This window comes from Prunus avium, chromosome 1, assembly GCF_965620075.1.
Source record: "Prunus avium chromosome 1, drPruAviu1.hap1.1, whole genome shotgun sequence".
Lineage (NCBI taxonomy): Eukaryota > Viridiplantae > Streptophyta > Magnoliopsida > Rosales > Rosaceae > Prunus > Prunus avium.
The window spans coordinates 49,488,585-49,507,940 of record NC_142284.1 but is presented as its reverse complement, the minus strand read 5'-3'; the positions used below and the strand labels follow the sequence as shown (position 1 = coordinate 49,507,940).

At 38.9% G+C, this 19,356-nt stretch overlaps 5 protein-coding genes across 8 annotated transcripts; 1 reads left to right on the top strand and 4 right to left on the bottom strand.

Annotated features, from left to right (window-relative positions):
* Positions 1–111: 111 nt before the first annotated feature.
* Positions 112–3,896, bottom strand: LOC110764614 (S-adenosyl-L-methionine-dependent methyltransferases superfamily protein). 2 transcript variants are annotated; one of them, XM_021967623.2, is made up of 13 exons: positions 3,755–3,896; positions 3,468–3,646; positions 3,311–3,372; positions 2,952–3,002; positions 2,801–2,827; positions 2,601–2,705; positions 2,303–2,410; positions 2,085–2,156; positions 1,855–1,905; positions 1,676–1,738; positions 1,467–1,591; positions 1,104–1,317; positions 112–984 (listed from the first exon to the last, which is right to left on the bottom strand). In XM_021967623.2, exons 2-13 carry the CDS (start codon positions 3,562–3,564, stop codon positions 274–276), a joined length of 1,686 nt encoding a protein of 561 aa, XP_021823315.2. In that variant the 5' UTR covers positions 3,565–3,646; positions 3,755–3,896; the 3' UTR covers positions 112–273. The 2 variants fall into 2 exon arrangements, with proteins under 2 accessions (XP_021823315.2, XP_021823322.2); XM_021967630.2 differs by having other exon boundaries at positions 3,468–3,578; positions 3,755–3,893.
* Positions 3,897–4,025: 129 nt separating this feature from the next.
* LOC110765224 (conserved oligomeric Golgi complex component-related / COG complex component-like protein) lies at positions 4,026–8,009 on the bottom strand. Its single transcript, XM_021968313.2, has 12 exons — positions 7,711–8,009; positions 7,469–7,621; positions 7,214–7,362; positions 6,872–6,949; positions 6,667–6,760; positions 6,479–6,553; positions 6,051–6,347; positions 5,521–5,588; positions 5,381–5,435; positions 5,083–5,221; positions 4,715–4,899; positions 4,026–4,624 (listed from the first exon to the last, which is right to left on the bottom strand). Exons 1-12 carry the CDS (start codon positions 7,831–7,833, stop codon positions 4,268–4,270), a joined length of 1,773 nt encoding a protein of 590 aa, XP_021824005.1. The 5' UTR covers positions 7,834–8,009; the 3' UTR covers positions 4,026–4,267.
* A 483-nt stretch (positions 8,010–8,492) lies between these two features.
* On the bottom strand, positions 8,493–9,461 carry LOC110765432 (proline-rich family protein). The gene has a single exon (XM_021968558.2). It carries the CDS (start codon positions 9,310–9,312, stop codon positions 8,731–8,733), a length of 582 nt encoding a protein of 193 aa, XP_021824250.2. The 5' UTR covers positions 9,313–9,461; the 3' UTR covers positions 8,493–8,730.
* A 473-nt stretch (positions 9,462–9,934) lies between these two features.
* LOC110765233 (kinase with adenine nucleotide alpha hydrolases-like domain-containing protein) lies at positions 9,935–13,724 on the bottom strand. Of its 3 annotated transcripts, none has more exons than XM_021968339.2 (9): positions 13,245–13,364; positions 13,074–13,150; positions 12,878–12,999; positions 12,569–12,781; positions 12,175–12,463; positions 11,969–12,070; positions 11,425–11,853; positions 10,498–11,280; positions 9,935–10,387 (listed from the first exon to the last, which is right to left on the bottom strand). In XM_021968339.2, the coding sequence occupies exons 1-9, from the start codon at positions 13,276–13,278 to the stop codon at positions 10,337–10,339; spliced, it is 2,100 nt and encodes a 699-aa protein (XP_021824031.1). In that variant the 5' UTR covers positions 13,279–13,364; the 3' UTR covers positions 9,935–10,336. The 3 variants fall into 3 exon arrangements, with proteins under 3 accessions (XP_021824031.1, XP_021824018.1, XP_021824013.1); XM_021968326.2 differs by having other exon boundaries at positions 9,940–10,387; positions 12,175–12,457; positions 13,249–13,724; XM_021968321.2 differs by having other exon boundaries at positions 9,941–10,387; positions 13,249–13,724.
* Positions 13,725–13,926: 202 nt separating this feature from the next.
* Positions 13,927–17,620, top strand: LOC110765270 (Cyclophilin-like peptidyl-prolyl cis-trans isomerase family protein). The gene is made up of 10 exons (XM_021968359.2): positions 13,927–14,325; positions 14,431–14,609; positions 14,720–14,821; positions 14,920–15,026; positions 15,182–15,323; positions 15,657–15,879; positions 16,017–16,056; positions 16,286–16,481; positions 16,813–16,953; positions 17,212–17,620. Exons 1-10 carry the CDS (start codon positions 14,106–14,108, stop codon positions 17,350–17,352), a joined length of 1,491 nt encoding a protein of 496 aa, XP_021824051.1. The 5' UTR covers positions 13,927–14,105; the 3' UTR covers positions 17,353–17,620.
* Positions 17,621–19,356: the final 1,736 nt, after the last annotated feature.

The following is a 19,356-nucleotide window of genomic DNA, read 5'->3' as shown; positions in this document are numbered from 1 at the left end:
AGTCACAGTTCACAAAATATTTATTTACCTATCCAAGGCTTCATAGAAATCACGGAAACATGAGTCTCACAATCAAGCAAAAAGACCAAAAGTTGGTACAAAGTACAAATCTTGAAAACTAAATACTCATCAGGCTTTGCTTTTAATTGCAACTCAGACAACTTACAAGTAGAATTACAGATCTTATTAGTTCAAACGATGTTGCGATTGTAATAAAATAATGTCACAAAAAACAGAAGAAGACTGTATTCCTTGACATTGAATCACAAAATTTCACTCCATGTGGAAGTACAAGATATGTAACGCTCCACTCTCAACATGCTCCGAGCCATTCTCAGGAAACCAAGTTTTGATGATGCTTGGTGATGGATTAGTAGGAATTACTATCGGCCACTTATCAACTAGCCTAAACCCGAAATGAGATGCAGCTGAAAGTATGGAAGGCTCATCTACCCGACGGAAAATATGACAGAGAATTAGGGCTGGTTCCAAATCAGCACAAATGCTTCTATTAGATGAAATCAACTCCTTTGCAGTTTGAAATAAAGGCAAAATAGCTTCAGCTATGTAAGTGACATCTGTGCCTATGATGATATCAAAACCTCCAGCATGAGCTTCTTTGATGGCTTCTATTTGGTCTCTATTTCCCCACTCTAATCTTCTTGTAATGAGTTTGTCCAGTAATGGTGGCCTGAGATTTGAATTGATATTTTGCTTCAGTAGGTCAAGTGCTTTTGTGTCTCCATCTGTGCCAAGCACGAGGTCAGCAGATCTAGCAGCAATCATAGAGCAAATACCCCCAGAGCCACACCCCAACTCCAACACCCTTTTACCAGAGACAATAGCTGGATTTTTGGCTAAAACAGAAGCCATAAACCGAGTTGATTCCCACAACATCAAACCAGTTGATTTGCAAGTGTGTTGGTGCACTTTCGATAACACTTCGATCTTGAAAGTCCAACCACCTAGCTCAAGCTCAATTACCTAAGAGGAAATAATGTAGAGAGATTAAGAATGTTTTCAAGGATGAACTTATAAAAGCTTTAAGTCAGCAACAATTTTACAAATTTCAACATATTTGTAAAAAGAAAAACGGCGAATACCTCATTATCACTGGAAGGTGAAATACCAAACATTTCCGCTGCCACACCATCGGACATATCAACCTCGAAATCATTCTCCGGCTGCTTCAAGATGTTCCCATTGACATCCAGCTCAATTTTCTCTTGACCAAGACGATTTACGCTGATTGCAGCTTCAGTGTTGGTAGAGGAGTTTGTACCATCTGAAAGGCGGAATACAGCTTGAACCCAACGCCTGAATTTAAAAAAAAAAAAGAAAAAAAAAAAAGAACTACAACTTGATCAGAGAGAAGATTAATTAATAGAAGAAAAACCCCAAGGAAGAGCAGTATTTAATCAAAGGGTACAACCTATATCTACACGACTGAAAGTAAGATTGTTTACCGATTCATCACCAACTCTCTTGACCGGTTCTCAACTTGTTTGCAGCACAAGTCAAGTTGTTCAACATCGAAACCATTTTCTTTAAATAAGCTTGTCAAGAACTCATTTGAAAAGTAGAAAGCACGCTGGAAAACAATAATGGGTCATAATCAAGCTTGTGGATTCAGAAATAAGGAGCATAATTTTCAATACCGTGCTCAAAAACTTACAGTGCCATCACCCCTGACATAAAAGTTTTCACTTATTTTTTGGTCCTTGCAATTCAATCTTTCCTGTCATCATAGCATCAGAATCTTAGTCACAGATTTTACAGTAATATACTGAAATTGTGGAATTTAAACAAAAAGATTACTAAAGAAAGGATGGAATAAACATATTAAAGATCAACCTGCGCAAGGTCACCAGTAGCATAATCACGAAATAGGACACGACCACTTGGCTGGGGAAAAGAAAATATATGCATAAATTTCATTACATATAAAGAGGCACACATAGATTTTACAGAAGAGGCACTTCAAAATAAAATTGTATTCTTACAACAAAGAAATACAAAATCAAACCCAAAAGAAATTAAAAAACTTCTAAAACATAAGAGATGGAAGTAGGATTGTTACTTACCTTGAGAACTTTTCTAACATTCTTCAATACTAGAGGCATCTTCTCTGGAGACACTGCAGATAACACAAAAATCTGCTTAACAAGTCAGTCTAAATAACAAAGATCATTTGTCAAACTGAACAACTGGGGAAAGTTGCTCTGTGAGAAACTTAAGTATAAGAGCATTTATCAATCAAAGAAATATAAACAATTGGAATCCATATGTTTCATTCATATACCATGGTTACAATATCTACGGACGACGAAGAAATCTGCTTGCTCAGATCATCAATGGTCAAATCACAAACAAACACACTAACACGGCTATCTGTGAAGTCTTTATGTGCCTGCGATAACAACATAAAATGCATCATGCAGCAGTTGTCATTGATATTCAGTACCAACTACTACCTAAACCGACATTACTATTTATTTGTCTAATTATATTTTATTGATCAAACATGAACAACATCCTCAAATATTCAATATATATCCTTTTCCATGGAATCAGCAACTAAATGTAGAAGAAAACCACACCTTAACCAAGTTAACAGCATGTGGTGAAAAATCACATGCATGGACAAAAGCATCTGTGTATGTCTCAAGCAGTGGAAAAATGGTGTTACCAGCTCCGCAGCCAACCTGCATATTGAGAACAGTAATCAATGATCATACAGATACAGAGGACATCTAGACAACAAACAATAGTAACATGCATGATCTGCACACTAAGTTACCTCTAAAATAATTTTCCGCCCAGCTCCCTGATAGTCAAAAAGATAAAAGTTAAAAGCTTATGGAGTTGTTGGATGGATACGAAACAACGAAACTGAACCCACAAACACACACACAGAGAAATAAATATATCCAACGGAATTCTTCACTCACAGAGAAATATTGGCCCCATTCCTTGTCCAGGTAATGTCGATCTTTGAAAAACTGATGAAAAGGAAAAAAAAATAGAGTATGAGGAAATGAGCCAATGATAACAGATAAAACCAATTTACAGTTTATTTATCTTTGAAAGACTGAACAGCTTTGTGTTGTTTGGGCTTCGGCCCCTTCTTTACCAAAAATAAAAAGACTGAACAGCCAAAAGCTAGATACAGCACAAGACCATAGCATAAAGAAAAAAGCAACAGAGCTTAAAATCATAATTTGGGAGCCTGGCTCTCCAGGGTAAGTGATAATAGTAGTGACAGCAGAAGAAGTAACAGCTATGGTGAAAACTACAAACAAAAACATACCCTGTCTTGATGGCGCTTGTAAAAGACATCCCAATACTTTTTGGCATCTTTTTCATACTTGTCTGCAAAAGGTGGATACAGAAGAGAATTTTAAAAAAATGAATAAATGATCAAATGCTTGAGAGAGAGAGAAAGAGGGAGAAACAGATAGATAAACCTCTCCAGAAAGGGGAGAGCGTATCAGAGGTGGAGTAAATCTGCAATCTTGAGGTTGGTTGCTCTTCTTCTGAACCCTTTTTTACATTGGATGCCATAGACTCCCAAGCTTCTTCGGGAACAAAGATAATATATATCAAATTCAAACTCTAAAACTCTGAATTTGAAAACAGAGAAATCCTGTTATAGGAAAAATTATCAGCCTCAATCAGTGGATTTATGATTTATTTTCAAAATCTCCTTTAGATTTCAATCTGATTTCTGCTTGGAAACAGAGGAAATGTGTACCTCTTGAAAACCAAGGTCTGATTGCTGAAGGAGCTGTGTAACTAGGGTTTTAGTTTGAGCGGGTTTTACCCGTTGATCCAAATCCCAATGCGCGCCGTTTCGGTCGTTGGTCCTTTACAATTTTATTTTTTCCCAAGGTTGGTCCTTTACAATTCGGCGACACTCACTTTTATTTTATTTTTCTTCTGTATTTTGGTAAATTTAAACATTTTTTTTTCACACTTTTTAAATTTTGTTTTGCAGAAAATGAAACAGAAATTTCGCTTGAGGATGGTACACAAAATCAGTATGAAAGTATTATTAATTGCTGCTGTTTTTCTACAATCAAATTGTTTCTTTTCTCTATCATATAACATCTGAAATTCGGACATCATCTTTGAGCCAAATAATTACAAGCACAAGATTAGAACCAGTATTGAAAATCAAAAATGGTGAAGATACAAATAAAAAATGATGACCTACAGAATCAAAACATGGGGGCTACAAAGATTTCTATTTCCTTACAAAGATGCTTCAAACATTACTGCGCCTTTCCTCCGTTTGCAAAGTGGGGCTTTTCTGTTCTCTTTCATCAGCATCGGTATTTTCAGTTTTTTCTCTTTCATCAGCAATGGTATTATCAGTTTTTTCAACAACAGGTGTGACACCATTTTCCACCACAGGCAGGTCACCATTCTCAGTTACGCTCTTTTCATTTCCATCTCCATCTGCATCTCCATCGCCATCACCAACAGGTTTCAAGGGTCCTCTTGATGGAGTGACTGTCAATAGGCGGCCAATCCCGTCATACAAATTCTTTGCATCCATGATTAAAGCAGCCCCGCCAGGATAACAGCGACCAAAGCATGTTGCACAATGTGGGTAAGTAACCTATGAATGTGTTCATAACATACAAAGTCCGTCAATGTCTATAGACACAAATGTCAGACAAGAAGCAGCCCAAGTCAGTAAACATTATACCTCAATAAATGCCCGACAAAGTGAGATGAAAAGTCCAGACTCATTTTCTCTCAGCATCCGAGTTGTATTGTACCTCAGTAAAGAGTCAGAAACAGTCTGCAATCCCTTGATTAACTCCTGAGCAAGGACATGCTTCAAACTTATTGGAGCACAGGGCCGGAGGTCATTCATCGCTGCAGACACACCTACAGCCACAAGAAAGAAATATATGCATAAATGCCGGAAAAAGAAGCAGCAATCAGCCATTCCTCTGGACTATTATGCTTTAGATGAACATATTAAGACGTTATTTTAAAAATAAACCATGAGATATACGTCCCACATCACATCTTCCAAGAAATTAGCCGAGAAGCTTATATAAGATTTACCATTCACGAAAACAGCAAGAGGTGGATGTTCCATAAGAGAAGATGGTGGAGTTACATCATCCTGACTTTCATCACCAACACTATTTGATGAAAAGCCAACGGATGGTAGTGGGACCCAACGATGTGAATCCAAGACCACCTGGATTTAAGAACAATATCAAATTAACACTCACTACCAGAAAATTAAGAAAAAGAGCAAAAGGTTGCTTGCTACAAAGTGAAACTCCCAACCTATTTCAACTATTTGTATTTCTAATTCTAGAAACACTGAATTTAAATTCATTCACTGTCCATTTACCTGAAAATTCTCTACTGCTGTACTCATATTTTTCGAGAACAAGTTGAGAACTGCCCTGAAAAGCAAACAAGGTCAACATTCATAATGAGAAAAATAATTTAAGGTAGTAGTCAAGAAAAAAGGGGGAAGAATATATTTACTCTTCAAAAAGTGATGGTAGCAAGCCCCGGAAATCTAGCCCAACCCAACCAAGCCCCATAGCACAATACTGTCAACAAAATAAGGTAACAAGGTCAAATAAACAAACACAGCTTCTATTACTCTTGATTTTCAAAGGTATTTGAAGGACTAGCATCACCAAATTACAAGCAACTTATTTCCTGGGTGTAAAACGGAAAAAGAAAGTATATGCCAAACAGTTATGTCATTTATATTGCAGACTGCTCTGCAGCATAAACATATTTATTCATGCAATTCCCATATCTCATATAGTCCTAATGGTACACGCTAAAGCAGTAAAAATCTGAATTGAAGGCTTTGGATCAGTTTATCATATGTAAAAAAGGTGGCAAATGTTATTTTAAAGGGATAGTTAACTGAATAGTGATATATCTTGCAGATCATGGCCCATTACAGAAACAACTATATTCAAGCATGTATGTATTTCCTTTTATAGCTTGATGTGAGCAAATAAAAAATAATAATAACAAATTTAACAGAAGATGCTCACCATGCATTGATCCAAAATATTTGATAGAGATCCGCCTTCAGTTATCTTTGGAAGCAGAATTTTAAGAGTCTTAAGGTGTGATGTAATTATATGCATAGCCCAACTAAAAAGAAGACCACCATCATAATTTTCTTCACTGCCTGATGTATCATCAGCAAATATTGCTCTATATTGATTAACAACATCAAAAAGATGCATTCTATGACAATTTATCATCCCCTTCAGATACTCATAAGCATTTCTCTGGTCCAAATCCTCCAGAATTCCAGTAAGCCATGCCTCCCGACATCTCAAAAACTAAAATGCGGAAAATTAAGGTCAGATACAGTCAACCTCAATGTCCACAGGAATGAAAGATGTTCATTTCAAGTGTTTCGCATCAAATGAAACCTAAATGCAAACAATGCAAGTTGCAACTAATCCCTTACCTGCAAACGCATTTCATACTCGCTAAATACTCCTATTCTACGTAGGTATCCAATGATGCGGAGACATTCAGGTAACTGCAATACACAAAGATACATCCACAAAAACAATATATTAAATTCTACAATCAGGGTAGTTGAAAAAACAAGTTGGGCTGGTTGATACATATGTTCAAGTCATTACACAATACCTGAATATTTGAACGAAGTTTCTGAAGAAGCTGAGAAAGTAGAGATTGAGTGGTCTGCCTGACTTCTGCAGCCAGAGCTTGAATAACTGGTAATCTTACAGGAGAGAAAACAGAAGGCAAAAGAACAAAAAGAGCCTCAGTGCATTGCCTTTCACAAGTTAAAATCACTATTGGTTGACGAGGAGAATAAGGGAACGAGACTCACTTGGGGTGCATGGTTGAAAGCTTGCAAACAAATGCTTCTAAGTCTAGAGCTTCATCATAATTTCCATTCCTCACACACCTGCATAAGAATGGGAATGAATGAGAAAAGAACAACCAATTCACTAGACTCAGAAAAGAAACACATTTTTATTCAGAATAAAAAGGTTCATCCCAGTTCACTTGTGCTAATTTAAGAATGCATTGTTTGTGTTTTTTGGTTTTGGAAAAGTAAATCCAAATCAGACACATGGGTAATGCCATAGGCTCAAAGCAAGGATTTGTACTATGTACAGTAGTGATACAATTGAAAGAAACGATTTTTACAGTAATTTAAAACACATACGTATCCATAAGCTGAGGAATTTCAAGTAAGTCGAGCAAAGTACTGTGATTGGCTAGCAATGTTTGGTTCAACTTCCTTTTTTCCAAAATCTGTTCTGCGGATTCAACAAACTCAGTGCACCCACTTGTCAACTTTGGGATCTCCCCTATCTACCAAACCCAAAATCACAAGTTAGCATTGCCAAAACGCATCATAAAATTCAATAAACAAACCAATAAAATCAGTAAGTAAGAAGAGTCAAGAATTAATAATTACCAGAGATTCAAGATGGTTGTCAATGGAAGACACTTCGTCTCGAATTGCAAGCAATGCATCCGCAGCGGCAATGAACGCTCTGTAATTACCCACCGCCACCTCCTGCATTTGCCTCTGTATTCGCTCCGCATCGACCCGAAGAAGCTCCGGTTCCTAAAAACCCGAACCGAAACAAAATCAATCGAAGTTTAATTATTAACGAAATGAACAATGAGAGAGGAAGTGGGAGAGAGGGGGAGGACCTTGTGGAGGCGATCGAGGGTGAAGGATAGGAGCTCGGAGACGTAGGGTTGCTGGGAGACGGAGGCCAGAGGGAGGAGGCTGGCCACCGCCGACGAGTCCTCTGCTGCATTTTCGGACTCCATCGTGTGGTGGAGCTCCGAATTGATTGGAATTTTCGGATCGGACCCTCCGGTTAGGGATTTGGATGTTCGGAGGGAAATGCAGATTTGCAGATCTGCTGCTGCTGCTATACAGTGCAAGTCACCCGGGTTCGTTGTTCAGTTTGATGGAGTAGTTGTCTTGTCGTTGATTTGCCGCGATTCGGATCTGGATCAACTCCAAGGTCGTTTGTTGGGTTTATTGGGCCGGGCCTTTCCTTGTCGGCTGGGCCCACTTTGTAACAGGCCCCACACTACTTGTAAAAAGGGCCACCCAAGAATTCTCTCGCCACAACCAACGTCCATTTTTATTTTAAATTTCCCGTTTTGTGCCTACATTTTTTTTTCCTGGCGAATAGATACATGGTATATAGTATGACTGAGTTCCCTTTTATTTTCATTTCATTTTTTTATTAAATTTGTGGTTACCTTTGTACTTATGATCTTATAGGATGCTTTGGATTTTTTTATTTTATTTTATTTTATGGCAACCTCAATTTTCACCCAAATGGGATGTAATTATGTTCATGATCAGACATTGGACTTGTTATTCAATTTCTTAATTGTTTCTGCGATGTGTTTTGTTCTTTTCTTTGCTAACATATGAGAGAGAGAGAGAGAGAGAGAGAGAGAGAGCCCAGTGGTTATAGAACATAATAAATTTCCTTCAAAGTATACATATAAAAAAAACCAAAAAATCAAATAAAGGAAGAGTCTCTAAACATCACCAAGATTGGTCTTTGATGTACAAGAAATTTATGAACAGAATGAATGAACAAGTAAGTAGAAAGCCTTTCTCAATCCAATCCAGCCACCTTTACAATGCAACCACATATTTTATCATAGACGCAAAAAAAATATATAACTAAGCTAGCTACTTTCTCACCAAAAAGAAAACACAAGCTGAACTAAGAAGACAAATAAAAAGAAGGCATGAGCAGAGAGAGAAGAAGCCTCTGAGGCGTAAAAGTAGTAGTAGGGATAGGAATTGTTATGCAGCACTCCTGTTGTTGTTGTTGTTGTTGTTGGCACTGGACCTGAGGGAGGCATGTTGAAGAAGTACACAAAAGAAGGCGGGGGAGGAGCGCCTTTCGAATAAGATGAAGGTGGTGGTGATTGTTTTGGTGGTGAGGGAGGAGGCAGCGGCGGTGAGGGCGGAGGAGAGCTGTAGTCAAATTGCGGCGGCGAGGGCGGAGGAGAGGTGTAGTAAGGTTGAGAAGGCGAGCGTTGCACTGGTGGCAGTGATGGTGGTGGTGAAGAAGACTCAAGTTGAGGAGGAGGAGGAGGTGAACATATGATTGGACATGTTGTGCACTCACTGATACATAGTAAACCAGTCTCAGCCTCTCCCACTTGATCCTCATATGTCAACCCAGCAAACATGACCAAACCAATGAGCCCCGCCTTCAAGAACCAAGGAAACCATTTTCCTTCCATGAATGCCAAAGCTTTGAAACTACCCATCTAAGAGAGGCATAACCTTGAAAAATGAAATCGTGTGGCCTAGAGAAAACTTGTCATACTTATTGCCCTGTAATTGCATAAGGTAGTGAGGCATAACCTTTATACAAACGTGTGTATGGCTCCTTAAAAAGTTTGATTCAGATGCTTCTCTTATGATGGTAGATTTAGTGCATTGCTCTAAAGGTGCACACTTAACTTCCACCTTTTTGTTTTTGAACTCACGAGGGTTAAATTAGTTTATACCAATTACTCTGGTTTGTTTGAGCAAAGAGGTGCAACAAGTTTCCTCCTTGGGTGACGATTGACAAATCACAGATGTAGATGGAGATAGCACACAATTTGGATAAGCAGGAACCAAACAAACAGAAGGGATTAAACGCGTTAACGACACGTTAAGTGCAAAGTAATAGTTAATTACTTTCAACATCTTCGGAGTTTGGAGTTTGGAGAATGTATTTTGTTATTCTTTCAATCGTTTGCTTTCTAATCCTCTAGCGACCTCTAGAGATCTCTTTTTATTATGCCTTTCTGCAAACATAATCAACCTTTGTGTGGATCAATTCCCACCTTACAGTGTTGCACTTTATGCTGCTTCTTTAGTTATACTTTTCTTGGTAAGGTGGGCTTCTTATTTGATTACTATGACCGTTTTACTAACTACTCCCTCTTCAGTTCTTTTAGGCCTACAATGTTCGGCTACGCATAAATTCTTGCAAGTTTCTTTTGTGTCATCACCCAGTCTTCTCACCCTTCAACTGCAGAGGGGAGGGTCATCTTATAATCAGGAAAGGAAAATTTGTGAACACGCACAACATGAACAAAGTACACAGAGGCAACGGCTTTTCCTAATACAACCACCAGCGAGTAACTTAAACCAATCAGTGGAAGAAGCCTAAGAATATAATTTTTTTTTTCTTACATCAATGTCCTATTATCTACAAACAGTTCTTCAGTTTCTTCACTTGTAAGTAACTTTACGGATTTTTTCCATGTGAACTTCATGTGTCTCCATCTTCTTTGTATGTCAAGTCTGCGCTTCAACTCTGTCCGCGGCAGTACTCTTATTCATTGATTCCTAGTTATTCAACAATGGAGAAGAAGATCAAATTAATTACATGACCACATGCAAATAGATAAAATGTTAAAATTAGTAAATTCAGTGATTGGCATGACTACGTCACAAACCTGACTACTTGTAGTTGATGATCTTAATGTGGAAGGGCGTAACCCGGAGCTATGACTATGAGCAGTGGTGAAATGTCCAGGATGAGATCCTTCATCATGCCTTCCAAAGTCTCTTAATCGGTTAAGCTCGGGCACTACAACTGTGCCAAGATCCGGCCTGTCCTTCTTTCTTAGCTCTGCGCATTGTAATGCCAACTTAGCAAATGCTAGAGCCAGTTCAATAGGCCAGTCTGGCACCGCGGGATCAAGCATCTCAGAAAAGGTTCCTTTCTCAATGGACCTCCTGACATGGTGAGAAAGTCCCATGGCTGGCTTGGCTGTGATGATTTGGAGTAGCACTATGCCCAACGAGTATATATCCGACTTTGTTGTTAGCATGCCTGATTGTTGATACTCGGGATCTATGTAACAAAATGTCCCTGCAGCTGCAGTCATGTGATATTGTGTCACTTCATCAGCCATAGATGGAGGAACTAAGCGCGCTAGCCCGACATCACTGATTTTGCTCACATAGTTACGGTCTATGAGGATGTTGGCTGGCTTAAGGTCCCGGTGGACAAGGGGCTCTGGCTTTGCTTGGTGAAGGAATAGAAGGGTTGTTGAAATCTCAGCAGCTATTTTGAACCTCCTCCTCCATGAAATTGGAGGGGTGTTGCCTCTTCTAAACAACAGGTCCTCCAAGCTTCCGTTGTCCATGTATTCGTATACTAGGCATCCAAATTCAGGGCACGCACCAAGCAGGAGGACCATGTTAGGATATCTAATGCAGCTCAGGACCTCAACCTGCATGTGAACACAAAATAAGTTCAAACTAAATGGAAAGCAATATAACATTGAGCAAATATTTGGGCCAATAATTTGGCAAGCAGTGCATATCTGTACTTGTTTATGTAATATAAACTCGGGAAGTTGTATCCAACATCATACCTCCTGCTGGAATTGCTTCCTCCCTTGAGCAGCATCAGGTCTTAACACCTTAATCGCAACCGGTGTGTGGTCGAGTTTACCTTTGTACACAGGTCCATATCCACCTTCACCAATTTTGTTTGATGCTGAGAACTCTTGAGTGGCTTGTTCAATCTCTTCTATGGTGTACTTTCTATATCGGACATCATTATGCGCCAAAGCATTCAATGCCCGGTTCTTCTCTTGTGCCTCTTTCTTCGCCTTCATCTCTGCCTGTCTTCTTCTCTGAGCTTCCATCTCAGCCACCCTCTGTGATGCCTCAGCTGCTTCAATGGCAGCTTTGCACTTTGCCTTTTCCATCTCTGCAATGGCAAGAGCTGCCTCTTCAGCATTCCTGGCTTCCTCAAATTTACGAGCCTCCTCCTGCTTCCACTGATTAAGCTCTTTAGCCTGGATTTGAAAGAGTCAGCTTTAGTACCCTCTTGATCATACTCTAAGAACCATGTTGATTCAGTAGACAGCAGAAACAAAGGAGTCACTGAAAATTTCGTGGCATAAATATTACCTTATTTTTTGCTGAGATTGCTTCTTTGCAGGCAGAGCTGTACATATCCATGGTTTGTTTTAATTCCAGCTTCAATCTTTTCATTTCGGCTTCAATATCCCGCTGCAACGATTGAGAGCAGATGACAATCAGATCATTCTTTTATATGCAAAACCATCAACTTTTCCTACTGAGTAGCATGCATTATACTTGTATACACAACTTACTGCAGATTGTCTGGATGACTCCTTGGGAGAACATGATGCACTGGAGAAATCTAACCCTTGGCTTATGATGTCCACTGATCCAAATGAATTAAACATCCCTGGAAATTCATTCTCATCCGCATTCGAATTCCGGCTGCTAAGCGAACACCTTGACGAACCATGATTAGGAATGTCAATGTCCATTGAGAGATTGACTGGAGCACTCCTCGTCCTCTCTCGCGCCACAGGAATTTTGTCTGATCCTCCTGCACTTTTCCATCCTCCCCTTACTGCAGGCTGTCCTCTGCTTCTACCAAGCAACATCATACAAAGCACAAAGAGTTATGTGTGTTTCCAATTTAAAAAAGACTTAATATATGCAAGACAAATAAACAGCTCCATTAATTTTTTGTACCTAGCTCCATTGTCTGCTTCAGTTTGTTCTGTTGGAGTACAAGGTGGAAGTCCCTGTGGGGATGGTTGTTTTGGTGGAGTAGCAGTATTGACCACCGGCCTCTTAGCCGTTCGCCCGCCAACCATCTTCCCTTTCGAAATTACATATACAGAGCAAAACTCTGGTGCAAGCTTTACTAAGCTGGTGGGCACATCATTCCCAATTTTGAACTTTCTATGAGAAACACAGCATCACAATGTAGCTCATTACTTCATGATCATTAGATAGATGCATATATTTGATTAAGAGAGAGAGAGTGGGAAATTAAACCTTGTAAGAGCATTCCTTGTTGATGCACCAACTACAATACTATTGATGTAGTGATTGTTGATATACTCCAAAAGTGCTTTAGCAACATCATGATCATCAAGGATAACCTCTTTCACTTGGGCCTAAAAATCAAAATCAAATGTGGTGTCACTTTATGACATTGGACCATTTATGACGGACGGATGAATCCGCGTACCTCTTTACGTGCGCAGTATGCACGGTAAGGAACGAAAACATGATGTCCATCATGATTGCCCGATTCACCATCACTCTCTGCATATAACTCCAAAAAGAAACAGAGAAATCACGTTGACAAAGGCCAACAATATTCTAAAAATTAAAGATTGAGAAACAGAGGGTAGGGTACCTACGATGTGGATGATGGTTTTTGTGCCTAACATGGATGAGGATGATATATGGGTTGGTATTTTTAGCTACAAGATGATCAATAGCAAATCGGACGGAGTGGTTGCTGTTCTTGTTGTCCTTGTCAACAGCCACCGCCGTGGCATTGATTGGCGGAACGGTGTCATCAGAGGATAAATGGGAGGCCATTTGCGTTACACAACTAGCGCAGCACTAGTACTTCCACTGCCGCTGCAAATGGCACAGCCTCCGACGACCACCCCGCCACTAGATGAGCCGCGGCGAAGCTTGAGACACAAGAAAAGAGAGAGAAAAAGAGGAAAGAAAGCCTCAGGCCAATTAACTGAGGATCCTTTCTGTTGCTTTGGCGGTGGAACTGGAACGCCAGCTAAACATAGAAAACGGACATAACTAACTTTTATTCTGTTGACTCTCCTCCATTGGCTTGATTTAGGCATTTTGACCTGGCCATGACCAAATCAAAGAAAACAAACAGGTTTTCAGTACTAATACTAAACACACCAACTTATTATACAAAATTTTAAGTACGAATTTATATAGTCATTTTTCATTTGTTATATGAATATATAAATTTAAAAACGGATCCAAAATGAAAAACAAATAAAACGATGCCAGTGGTGCAACTCTTTTTTTCGCGAATTGAATTTGCCGCTACCAGAGATCATGGCCCATGGCGGCCCAAATACCAAACAAGACAAAACGACGTCGGCTCGAACCGGTGCAGTCGAAATCCGCAAACCCTTTCTTCCCCAATTACTGAACCAACCGGAAATCAGATAGCAATCGATTTCCCAATTCCCAGTGGGGTTCAGTTCTCTGGAAACGCCGTGGTGCGTGAGCAATGTCGTCGATATACGTATTAGAGCCACCGACGAAGGGCAAGGTGGTGCTGCAAACAACCCATGGGCCGCTCGACGTGGAGCTCTGGCCCAAAGAGGCCCCAAAGGCCGTCAGGAACTTCATTCAGCTCTGCCTCGAAGGCTACTACGACAACACCATATTCCACCGCGTTATCAAAGGCTTTCTTGTTCAGGGCGGCGACCCCACTGGCACAGGCACAGGTAATCGCAGAAAATATTGAGAATTTCGGTTGTTGAATGTGTATAGTAATATGGGTTACTTCAGATTTAGGATTTTGAGCTTGAATTGTTGGTGGGTTTTTGCAGGTGGTGAAAGTATTTATGGTGGTGTTTTTGCTGATGAGTTTCATTCGCGTTTGAGATTCAAGCATCGGGGTTTAGTTGCTTGTGCAAATTCTGGTTCACCCAATTCTAATGGGAGCCAGTTTTTTATGAACTTGGACCGCTCGGATTGGCTTGACAAGAAGCATACCATATTTGGGAAGGTGATGATAACTTAATCGCTAGCTGCAGCAGTACAGCAATTATGAGTATCAGTAGAAAACCAAGGAACCAAACTCATTTCTTTTTTTCTTTTCTTTTTTCTGTTTTTCAGGTGACTGGGGATTCAATATATAATCTTGTGAGGTTGGGTGATATTGAAACTGACAAGGAGGATCGACCCTTGGACCCACCACCAAGGATACTATCAGTAGAGGTAGCTAAACATGATCCTTAAGTAAGCCTTAAGCTTTCCTCTTTCTATATGCTTATGTGATTTGAAATTTTGTTTTGGTGTTAAAATCCCTGTTTTAGGTGTTATGGAACCCCTTTGATGATATTGTTCCAAGAGTACGTGCAAAGCCATCGACGGAATCCACCAATGACGCTGACAACAAAGACACGAAGAAGAAAGCTGTAAAGTAAGCTTTTTCCTTTCCTGATGGAACTCATGCGTGTCTGTTTATGTTTACCTGTGTCTGTGAAAATAAATGCAGTGATGCCACAATATATGTTGTCAAAAATGTCATTACACTTACGGGGTATGTTGTGTGCGTGCCTTGTTTCCACAATGCAGAAAGCTGAACTTGCTTTCGTTTGGAGAAGAAGCTGAAGAAGAGGAGAAAGAATTGGCAGCTGTAAAGACAAAAATCAAGAGCAGTCATGATGTATTGGATGATCCTCGTCTTCTGAAGGACGAAGTTCCAATTAATGACGTGGTAATTATCCTGTATCTCTTGTTATGCCTTGTTTATATAGAATGGTTGAAATGTTGCTATTTTTTAGGTCTAAGGGTTTCTGATCTTGCGAATGTGATTATTGCTTAATATGAAGTGCATAACTCTTTATCTTTATGAAATCACATCTGGATTTATCCCCCATCAATCTTACTACTATTCTAGATTTATCCTCCATCAATCTTACTACTAAGGTAAATATTGTCCTGACAACCAACTTGGCTAACATTTTTCATCGTTTACATATGCATATTCTGTCTGTCATATAATAGGATCATCCAAAGAACTTACCTCCGGCAAATGTTTTGAATGCAGAACTCTGATGCCAAAACAAGGCATGTACAGTTATCTGTCAGAGAAGCTCTAAGCTCAAAGAAAGATGAGCCTGGGAAAGACTCAGAATCCAAATTTTATAATACACTCAATTATAGCGATGATGACGATGATGAGGCCAACTTTGATGCACGAATGCGTCAGCAAATACTCAGGAAACGAAAGGATTTGGGAGATCTCCCACCAAAGCCAAAGATGCATAATGGTACCTAATTGTCCTCAATGTATTAAATTTTCTCCTTATGAGGAATAATGAATGCATAATCCCTTTTAATTGACACATTCTTTTTATTTCCTTAATAATATACGCCCATGTTCTTAACCTATCACATGCATATGCAGGGAGCTCTAGCCCAAATCAGCGTGAAACACCTGCATCAAGGTAAAGATATTGGAAATTTTCTTGACATTATATTTGTTTGCAAGGATTCCTTCAAAGAGTTCATGGCTTTATCAGTTTCAATTCAATGTCATAATGAGCGAAAATGTACTTCGAGGCAAAGTTTTGGGTGTTGGGGATGTTTTGGCAGATTTTTGTTTTAAGCACTGTTACGAAGACTGACACATCTGAAAATATATTCAAAAGAATCTCTTCATTTCCTTCTTGCCAGGTCCATTGTTGAAAACATTAATGATGATCAACAAAAGGTGGAAAAACTATCCTTGAAGAAAAAAGGGATAGGATCAGAGGCACGAGCTGAACGCATGGCAAATGCTGATGCAGACTTACAGTTGTTGGGTGAAGCTGAAAGAGGAAGACAACTACAGAAACAGAAGAAGCGTAGAAATCAAGGACGAGAAGATGAAGTATGTTATGTGTGATTGGCTCTTTTATGTATTGTTTTCTTGATTTACATATTTACTTTCTTGTCCTCCCTTCAACCATCAGAGTAGGTGAAATTGTCTATTTTTAAAATCTATTTAAACATGATAATGTAGTAGATGCAAGTAATGGATTCCATCAGCTGGCTAAATGAAACAGAACCCATGAATTGTGCATTGAAAAGTCCCTGTTTTCGGGAATTGGGACTGCACTCACTGCATATCTATAATTGATTTGTATAACTATTTACCATAAGCTACTTTATTGTGTATATATATATATATAACCCTGTTTTTACGGATTGGATGCTGTTAGGTTCTGGCAAAACTTGAGAAGTTTAAGAAGGGTATATTTGAAAGTCGCACAGCCTCAGGTAGTGAATCTGGAGGTGGCAAAGATGAAGATGCATCTGATTGGAAAGCGGTTCGGTTAAAATTTGCTCCTGAGAGTGGGAAGGTAAGCTTCTCCAGTTCATATTTGTTTATGCCATTTCATTTGAATCGGAAACAATGCAAATCAGGAAAGTAGTTAATGAAAATGCAAATGGAATTAGATTATTTCATCCGCATATGCAAATGGAATGACATAATTTAATTAATGAAAAGAGACTCCTCTTAGCATTTTAAATATTCTTTGAACAAATATCAATTTGCTCTTCATCTAGATTTCTGCTTTTCTATGGCTTAAAGTATTTTTCTGTAAATCACTGCGCAGGATCGCATGTCTCGCAATGAGGACCCAAATGACTATGTTGTGCATGACCCTCTTTTGGAGAAGGGGAAAGAGAAGTTCAACCGGATGCAAGCCAAGCAAAAGCGACGAGAGCGAGAATGGGCTGGCAAATCCCTTACTTGATCTCATCTCTGCCATGCACCAACTTTACAGGTTTGTGAATATTTGAAACTGAATCGAAGCTATGAGAATTACATGCCATTGTCTTTGCTGTGTTGCATGCCTGCTGAAACTGTGCACCGTTGCCACATTTTCAAGAAACTAACCCTAGACTTTTTTGCTCCAGATTAGGTTAGACAGCTCTAATGTGTTGTATTTGTATATACTTCAAACAAGTCTTAATGAGGCTGTTGTAGGAAAATCAAATCAAATTTCTCATTTTATGCATTAAGATATCTTGTTAAACTGCAGTGCAGGCTTTACCATTTCAAATGTTCTAGACCTAACATATCTAGACTTTGCTTATTCAAATGTCTATGTAAATCGTATTGGAGTTTAGCCGACCCCACAAAACATCTGACCCAGGATTTCATCTTGGACGGGGATTTATTTAAACCAATCCGTGTCCGGCTTGAGCAGCAAAAATCCAATAATATCGTTAGTAATTTGGACCCGTTCAAGGCCCGTTAGCTGGACACAGTACATGAAACTGCATGGCCTTTGGTCGACCAGGTCAACAGTATTGTTCAACGATTGTACTTGTTTCTTAGACTTGCGAAAAACGTTGGTTTTTTTCTCGGAACTTGTCGTCTTTTTTCATCTGTAGCCAAAAACTTGGAAAGACAGGTCTTGTTTCTTTGGATAAATAAATAAATAAATAAAACTGCTGAGCCAATATTAGACAACGTAATTACCAATCTAATGTTGGATTATAATAATAAACGAGAATCTTTGGAAGAGTACAACATTAAAACATGTCCTCTGTTCCTCATTTGGTCGATAAATTCGCAGTGTTATTCCCTTTTTAACCTCAGTTGGACCGCCTCTTGATTACAATGTTTTTGTTAATAATTATTTGTTACTTTTTTCTTTTTCTCCGGAAATTGGGACAATGAAAATAGCTTTTCAACAATTGTTCTATTGCGTATGGTCAAAAGTAGTGTATATGTTTGAATTTTGGTACCTCGTGGGGGCCCACCGTATTGTAGCCAACTGTACATTGTAATGTTCCAAAATTAAAAATATTAAATACATGTGGAAAAGGTTTCCAATGAAGCTGTTGGCAAATCAAAACGAGTAAGAGGAGTTGAAAGCTTTACACCGCTTTTCTTATCTTGTTGGACAAGCATGGACTCCATACCAATCTTTCATCTGCAATCTTCATATTATATATAACTTCCTTTTGGTTTTATAAATTATTTTTGGTGGAACTCGTAACTAATAATACCTAAGTCATACACGACATTTTGAGATTAATATGAATTATATTTATTTTATTAAATAAAATATTAATCTTTGAGGAATTTGTAATTCAAGTAATTAAAAGCAGATATCTATGCACTTGAGTTTGTGTGTCCGAACAAAGAGTTCTTCTCTTACAACAGTTTAAAACAACAAACCCTTAAAATGTCATCATGTCAGCATGATGTGGATTAGTTGTGGGCTCCACAATATCATACTGGCCCACAGATCTATGGTTCCATTCATCAGGCCCAACACAAATACTTTTCCAAACACTATTGGAATTGTTGCGCCCAAAAAAAAAATACTGGAATTGTCAAAAAGGTTTGAAGTTTGGAGTTGTTATTCTCACAAAAGTAACATTCCCATTCAGACTTTCCAAAATAAAACCACGAAAAATGCGAAAAGAAAGCATTTCCTAAGTTCCAGGTAATCCCTAGTCACCGTCTTACACCCACCAACCACTGCCGCTCCACACCCGCGTTCACACCTGACACCTTTTAAACGCTCTTATTTTATCCACATTTTCACACGCAAAACGGGCCCCAAGTCAACGTTTTTGTACAAAAAGCCATGTTATTCTAGTCCTCTCATCGCATTTAATTTCCAACCCAATTCCTGATCAATTTACAAGTGTCTCGACGATGTCTAGTTGTTGGTTTGAAGTGTTTCTAAAATGGCTAAAAGCGAGTTCTGATAATTAAAAATATTTAAAATAGTAGTTAG